The sequence below is a fragment of the Acanthochromis polyacanthus genome, chromosome 8 (assembly GCF_021347895.1).
Source record: "Acanthochromis polyacanthus isolate Apoly-LR-REF ecotype Palm Island chromosome 8, KAUST_Apoly_ChrSc, whole genome shotgun sequence".
Taxonomy (NCBI): domain Eukaryota; kingdom Metazoa; phylum Chordata; class Actinopteri; family Pomacentridae; genus Acanthochromis; species Acanthochromis polyacanthus.
In genome coordinates this window covers 29,679,985-29,687,437 of record NC_067120.1, presented here as the reverse complement: position 1 = coordinate 29,687,437, position 7,453 = coordinate 29,679,985, and the positions used below count along the sequence as shown (strand labels likewise).

Genomic DNA, 7,453 nt, shown 5'->3' with positions numbered 1-7,453 from the left:
CTAACCTGGAGGCCTCTGTGAAAACTCACATTGTCCCAAACAACAACATAGATGGGCTGCTCATCCTGCTGCCCTAACAGAGCATCTCGCATGTGATTGAGGAAAATGAGGAGATGGTGAGTGTTGTAGGGCCCTAGGTTGGCATGATGGTGGACAACACCATGGTTGCTGATGGCAGCACACAATGTGACATTGCCACCACGCTGCCCAGGGACACCAACAGTGGCCTGTTGGCCAATCACACTACAGCCTCTCCTTCTCCTTCTGGTGAGAATAAATCCAGCTTCATCCATGTGTATTCATGGGGTTTTTCCATTGCATTCAGTTCAAAACCACTCTTTAGAAATAGATATATATTTTTGTAAGTGACACAGAAAAAGTGATGTACGCCAACTACAGTAACCAACATTTATGTGTCTGGATATATACCAGCCTGGACATACTGGAATCTTTGCTCTTTGACTGTATCAGAGTTGCATTCAAAGGGCACTCTGTACAGCTGTTTCATGCGCAGTCTGTTGCGCTTGAGGACATGATCTACAGTAGAGAGGCTGACACTGTCAGTACCCTCAAAATGCACATTGTCCTCAATGATCCTCTGCTGAATTTCATGCGGTTTACTGGTGTTCTCACGGACCATGTCGACAATTAGGGTCTCTTGGTGTGGGGAGAACATAGATGTCCTACCACCCTCATGTGGCAGTCTTTCAGTTCTACAAAAAGAGAACATGCACTTACAAAAATACATACATGGAATAGGCGTACAGTCAGACTAACCTTCCATTACAATACTCCAGTACACTGGCACAGTGATGTACTGAAACATGTTTACTGTGGTACAGTATATAGTACAGTCATTGTACATATGTAATGTTGTCAACATTTACGTACTATAATGTCAAAAAAGGTAATTACCTGTTCTTTTCTCTAAATCTTCAGATTACGGTGGACACAGTGAATCTACTGATGTTTGGTTGTACCCTAAGTCCGGCCTCCCTCATCGTCATACCATGGACAAGAAGTAGCTCTGATTTCATCAGATATTACTGTTCTTTGTCCTCGCTGACCACCTTGACCACCTTGACCTGCTCGACCTCCTCTCACATGAACTACTCTTCTTAGATTTCTGTCCATTGTAGTGCCTCACAAACCAGTGCTCTGGCTTATATGTACCCTCACCATTAGCCATAAGCGTGATCAATTTTGAGTTGCTGTGTTCAACTGGTGACGCCTGAGCTTTCACTGTGTTTGACTTTTGTCACCTGTGCTCACCATTATGCAACACAGTTGCATCACAATGACAATGCGTTGACAAGATGTGTCTAAACAGGTGAAAAGTGCTTATGGTTTTGCCAAAAGAGTGACTGATTCAATAAGTGGGTTCAGGCAACTGAGAATTTGGTTCAGACAATAGGGTTTAGTGTTTTAGCAATTGAGAAAAACTGTATTCATCTCTCAGGATTCAGAGCAAACCGAGATGTTATGACCTACTCATTTTTCTGTCACACACTTTCTCCGTTTCATCCTAAAACCCTGATTATTTCACACATTTTGACAGAAACCTCGCGGTTGTTGTAAACAAACATCTAATTTGCATTCCATCCGTGGCACCATTCAGTGTACCACTCCTGGCACCGTTGTCTTGGACTTTTACCCACTGCACACGGCGGTACGTGAAGGCAGCACATTATTTGGCTTGCTCACGGAGTCCGGCCGGGTGCAGAGCTGCAGGCGACCGGAGCAGCACAGACAGACGGAGGCGGGGTTGTACCGTGTGCACACTTCCGACAACACTACAGGGATTACAAAGGAGCGCCTGTTTGAATTGTGTCTGAGCTGAAAATACGCGATGCTTCTATTTTGAACAGCTGAACTTCAGAATAATAATAATAATCCTATTACAAAAACTAAATAACCAAACCTAAAAGGTCACTTATAAATTATTTTGGAGATTGCAGATCAAAAACGGTGTTATATGAGTGAACTGTTTTGTATTTAAAAGCAAATTTAGAGGTTCAAAGGAAAGGACTGGACTGTGAAAATTGAAATAAATAACTTGCTAAATGAAAACACAAGCTGGAAATAGAAAATAAATATCCATGATGCAGATAATACACTGACAATTGGGCGAATACATACATTTTATTAATCTAATTTGCCTTGATGAGACATTAAACAAACTATATATGAAAATTACTTCTCTTAAATTCTACAAATGCAGTTTTAACTGTATTCTGAACACACCTTGACCTCAGTTTACATAATGTTCCCACTATTTTATTAATCCGTGCGCAAAACTTGGCACAGCTCATCTTTGCACACATCCTTCTTTCATATTAACCTCATTAGGATCCATATAAAATCACAAAGATAAAGCGGTGCAGAGAATGGATGGATGTGATAAGTAGTGATTTTATATGGTTATATGGATCCTAATGAGGTTAATATGAAAGAAGGATGTGTGCAAAGATGAGCTGTGTGAAGAGCTGTGCCAAGTTTTGCGCACGGATTAATAAAATAGTGGGAACATTATGTAAACTGAGGTCAAGGTGTGTTCAGAATACAGTTAAAACTGCATTTGTAGAATTTAAGAGAAGTAATTTTCATATATAGTTTGTTTAATGTCTTACTTATCACATATATTTCCTAAAAAAAATATCATCATCATTTAAATTTCACGTGCTATTTTAGGAAATTCTGAATTATTGTTGAACTTGTGTGTCCATATGTTCACGTCTCTAAACCCTCCACAGCCCCACACTGTGTTTTGATTCTGGATAAATGCGTTAATTATTCCGGAGCCGTTTTCCCCCCGGGGGGTAAAGAAAAAACGGGGGTCCGGGTGGTCTTACATAATCTACAGCCGACACGCCAGCCTGCCCTCGGTTGAAAGTCTCTGTGTTCCGGCTGCTCGTCGTGTGCACAAGCCTCCGTGCAAATCATTAACCGGCAGTCTCGGGCAGTCTGCGTGACACACAGGCGCGTTTTGCACCCGGTTCTGTTTTCCCCGGACGCTATAAAAGCGCCGCACCTCCTCCAGGAATCACAACACTCAGACAAGACGCTTCACCTTCTGAGGAAGAACAACTCACCTACTGGAAAAAATGGACCCTTGCGAGTGCGCTAAATGTGAGTATTGTCATTTTGTCTAGGTATGAACGTTCTTGCTTTTTAAAAAAGAAAATACAAATGATGTTCTTACTAACCTAGATGATCTGTGTTGTTTCTATGTTCAGCTGGAACATGCAGCTGTGCAGGATCCTGCAAGTGCAAGGACTGCTCCTGCACCTGCTGCCAGAAGAGTAAGTTGAATTCATCCTCATAAAAAGCACATGTAGCGTTTTTAGTCTTAATCAGGTCAGGGTGACCTTCTCACCCTTTTCTCAACCCACTAAATCTAAAATTTCCTGCTAGTATCTACCAGTGAAGCATGGTTTTTATTTTTTACCTTTTATTTGTAGTTCTGAATTAAATTCACTGCACAGGTTGGCTTAATGAACTACCACCTGAAATGTATAGATTCTCATTCATTTTGTCAAGTTCAGTTGGCTCTCAAAATGCTTTAATTTATGCATTATTCATGTTTAAGTCCTCCCTGACTGGCTGCATCTGGTGTCAACATTTGGTCAAAATCAAGGCTTTGTTTCCGTCTTCACTGTGGCCTAATTTGCTCTTCTATTTTTGCAGGCTGCTGCCCCTGCTGCCCATCAGACTGCAGCAAATGTGCCTCTGGCTGTGTTTGCAAAGGGAAGACCTGCGACACGAGCTGCTGTCAGTGAGGAGCCTGCAACAGCATCCCTACTCCTGCCCTTGTGATGGAGCAATGTGAACAACTAATGGTTAAATTTGCAGATATCTAGAGCATAGTGTTTTGTACTCTTCTTTGGTGTTAAAATAAACATGTTTGATTAAGGAAAAGCAATGTGTCATCTGGTTTTGGCTTCTGACTTCAGTGGTGTAAGGTTTCAATGTATGAGGATGTGCTGCAGCAGGAGGTCATTTGATCAAGGCTGCACTTGCATGAAGCTTGTGTACAAAGCTGAAAGCCATAAATACTTGATTGAAGAGCATATACCTGAGTTCTGATCATTTGAATTGAGGGTAAAATTTAACCCCTTAAATTCTAGCTTAATTAGAGTGCATCAACACAGTTAATGCTGACAGAAAAACCTAATTCAGCAAAAATGTGTGTTCAGCCAGCTCTTTGTTTAAACATGTACAAAATATAAATTACTAGACCAATGCACTCCTACTGTAAGTCTCTGTGTGTGTGTGTGTGTGTATAAAGATTCAATAGCATTATCTAATTCTTAATCATTCCTGGCTCCGTTTATATTAGGTCATCATGTGGACTTCAAAATTATGATGGCAATAAAAAAGGTGATCTATTTTGACTTCCGTGTTATCCTTTTGCCAGGCGGAACTAAAGACAAGGTTTCTCATAGGAACGTTATTGCCGACGCACACCGGAAGTGTTGCGTTGTTTGTGTGTTTGAAGGAAGTTTTCTGACACAAGTCTTGCTTTTCGATGTTGTGGCTTTTCGCTAAGGAAGTTTAATTACCCTGGGCTATTAAAGACATTTCATCGTGCGAAAATGCCGAAGGTCGTGTCGAGAAGCGTCGTGTGCTCGGACACCAGAGACCGAGAGGAGTACGACGACGGAGAGAAGCCGCTTCACGTCTACTACTGTCTGTGTGGTCAGATGGTTCTGGTTCTGGACTGCCAGCTGGAGAAGCTTCCCATGAGGCCCCGGGACCGAGCCAGAGTGATAGATGCGGCCAAACACGCTCACAAGTTCTGCAACGTGGAGGAGGAGGAGACCGCGTATATCAAACGGGCCGAGGGCATCGAGAAGCAGCACCGCAAGAAGTGCGGCAAGTGCGGCCTGTTGCTCTTCTACCAGCACCAGGAGAAGAACAACCCGGCCACCTTCATAGTGGACGGAGCCGTGGTTAAGTTCGGTCAGGGCTTCGGCAACACCAGCGTGTACAGCCAGAAGCAGCCAGAAGCTCCCAAGAAGGTTCGTGTGATGATGACCAAGCGGACCAAAGACATGGGCAAGTTCAGCTCCGTCACCGTGTCCACCATCGACGAGGAGGAGGAGGAGATCGAGGCCCGGGAGGTGGCCGACTCGTACGCCCAGAATGCGAAGGTGATCGAGAAGCAGCTGGAGAGGAAAGGGATGAGCAAGAGGAGGCTGCAGGAGCTGGCTGAGCTGGAAGCCAAGAAGGCGAAGATGAAGGGGACGCTTATTGATAATCAGTTTAAATAGACCAGACTGAGGGAGACAAACTGTGACTGTAATTCTGTGGAGATCCTGCTGCTCCTCAAACCTCCTCTTCCATCTGTGATACACAGAGAGGACAACATGTGGAGGTGTCAAAACAGGACTAAGTTGCTGCATGTTGAGATGGTAAAATGTTAGACTTTTGATTTAGTTTGTGATCTTAGTTTTTTCAACTCTAAATTTAACATGAAAAGACTAAATAAACATTTTTGTAGTTTTTTAAAATAATTTGTTCTTGGTGTCTTATTTACCAGGGTGTAAACTATATTCTGAAATTTTTAACATTTAGTGCATTATCTTTTACGAAAAGATTTTGAACCACCTGAAATTTCTTTTTTAAAAAAAAGTGACATTTTAACAGTTTTATGCCTCACTGTATCATTTACACATTACAATTTACAGATCAGTGTACCTTCAAAGGCACCGAACATTTTGTCACATGCATCTGGAACTGAACAATATAGTATTTTACAACTTGTCAAGATCTAGAAATTATTTAAAATTTACATCCGTTTTCACATCTGTATGGTAATCCTGACCACTTGAACTGATGCACCGCACAAACTGGCAACTATTAAGGATACGATTATGTTAAAATGTATACATAAAAAATGCAAAAAAAGTGTGGCAGTGCCTCAAAAATAATGTTCCACTAAAGCAAACTCTGTTTTATTGAATCTCCTGACTCGCATTATATCGCACAATGTTCAGTGTCTATAAATACTTTCACAGTGTTTATTTTCATCTCTGTAATTTTTACACTTTGCAAAGTCAGCCCATGGGCCGGATTGGACCAATCACCTAATGTTTGACACTCCTGTGTTAGACATTGCTCCCCACCACCATGATTAAAACACCAGATGAGGGAGTGTCTTTTGTAAGAACAGTGTTCATCGCTCCTGTACAGTTCAGGAAAATATATATATCAAGGCACCATGAAGACGTTCTGGTCACTCAGAACCTTACTATTTGATGAAAAGAACTGTTTATGATACCACTTCCTGCATCAAAATGAAGGAACTGACTGCACTCTTTGACTTACTAAATGGGGACAGATAAGAAACTGTGAGTTTATAATTTAATTTATCACCCATATGCAAATATACTACCTCAAAATTCCGTCTCTGGTGGTCTAGTGGTTAATATTTGGAAATCTCTCTGCCATGGCCTGCCTTTAATTCCCAGTCAGACAACAAAATTTATCCTAAATTCTCTTCAGAATCAATAAAATATCTGTCCGTCTGTTTTTTTTTTTACCTATCCAGAACTCATTGGGTGGCGAACAATCTTAACATGGTGTTTGAAAAAAAAGTACATTGCAGATATTTATCATTTGTTAATGAAATCTTTATATTTGTCATATGTAGCATCAAAAATAGCATGCATTAGAAAGATGTCTGTAAATGTGTCAGACAGTGATTCATTAAATGTAGGACAATGTCTAACTGGCAGGTTGGGCTCTTAATGTAGGTCAGAAACAGGACAAATTAGGAAAACAACATGTTTCATAGACTGGATCAGAATTTTGCTAGAAGTGATAGAAACGCAAAAGTATTTAGAGCTACACATGTAAGCTTTTATTTGTTGTTGTTAAAATGAGTTGTGTTTATGCAAAAATTCAACTTCACACTGCAATGTGTGCTGGAAATCTCATGGCCAGCTGGTGCAGGAAACATTAACATATGACAATAACACACAGTTTAAATTGTCAAGACAGAAAAAGTCCACAATGAAACCAATAACATTAACAATTCGCAATTTTTTTGAGTTTTGTCAATAAAATGCAGTGAGACAGTCACCTGTGTGATTACTCACACTTGTGCCTTTGCTTCTATAACATGTCAAATGTCACAAGATTGTAGTTGTAATGTTGCTGTGATGTGTTTTTATGACCAGTAAGGTTTTCTTATGTACATAAAATATGGGCAGAGAGATATGAACCTGTCCATGGATGTGCAAGATAAACCAATAGATGTCAGTCTATGGGGGAGGATGGAGTGGGAGATGGTGTCAAAAGTTACACTCAGGTCAAGAAGGATGAGCATGGACAAGAGTCTGGAGTTTGTGGCCATCAGGAGTTGGTTAGTTTCAGCAGAGCTGTCTCTGTGCTGTGGGGAGGATGGAAACCAGACTGGAACTGTTCATAGAGGTTGTTCTTGGAGAGG

General features: G+C 41.2%; 2 protein-coding genes across 2 annotated transcripts; both read left to right on the top strand.

Moving 5' to 3' along the window:
- The first annotated feature begins 2,940 nt into the window (after positions 1–2,940).
- LOC127535059 (metallothionein B) lies at positions 2,941–3,918 on the top strand. Its single transcript, XM_051951922.1, has 3 exons — positions 2,941–3,129; positions 3,237–3,302; positions 3,688–3,918. Exons 1-3 carry the CDS (start codon positions 3,105–3,107, stop codon positions 3,777–3,779), a joined length of 183 nt encoding a protein of 60 aa, XP_051807882.1. The 5' UTR covers positions 2,941–3,104; the 3' UTR covers positions 3,780–3,918.
- Positions 3,919–4,451: 533 nt separating this feature from the next.
- Positions 4,452–7,086, top strand: steep1 (STING1 ER exit protein 1). The gene has a single exon (XM_022218835.2). The coding sequence runs from the start codon at positions 4,596–4,598 to the stop codon at positions 5,271–5,273; it is 678 nt and encodes a 225-aa protein (XP_022074527.1). The 5' UTR covers positions 4,452–4,595; the 3' UTR covers positions 5,274–7,086.
- Positions 7,087–7,453: the final 367 nt, after the last annotated feature.

Coding starts and splice junctions, on each gene's coding strand:
- LOC127535059 (XM_051951922.1), top strand. CDS start 3,105: ATGGACCCTTGCGAGTGCGCTAAAT. Junction 3,130..3,236: donor CCCTTGCGAGTGCGCTAAAT/GTGAGTATTGTC, acceptor TTCTATGTTCAG/CTGGAACATGCAGCTGTGCA. Junction 3,303..3,687: donor CTGCACCTGCTGCCAGAAGA/GTAAGTTGAATT, acceptor CTATTTTTGCAG/GCTGCTGCCCCTGCTGCCCA.
- steep1 (XM_022218835.2), top strand. CDS start 4,596: ATGCCGAAGGTCGTGTCGAGAAGCGTCGTGTGCTCGGACACCAGAGAC.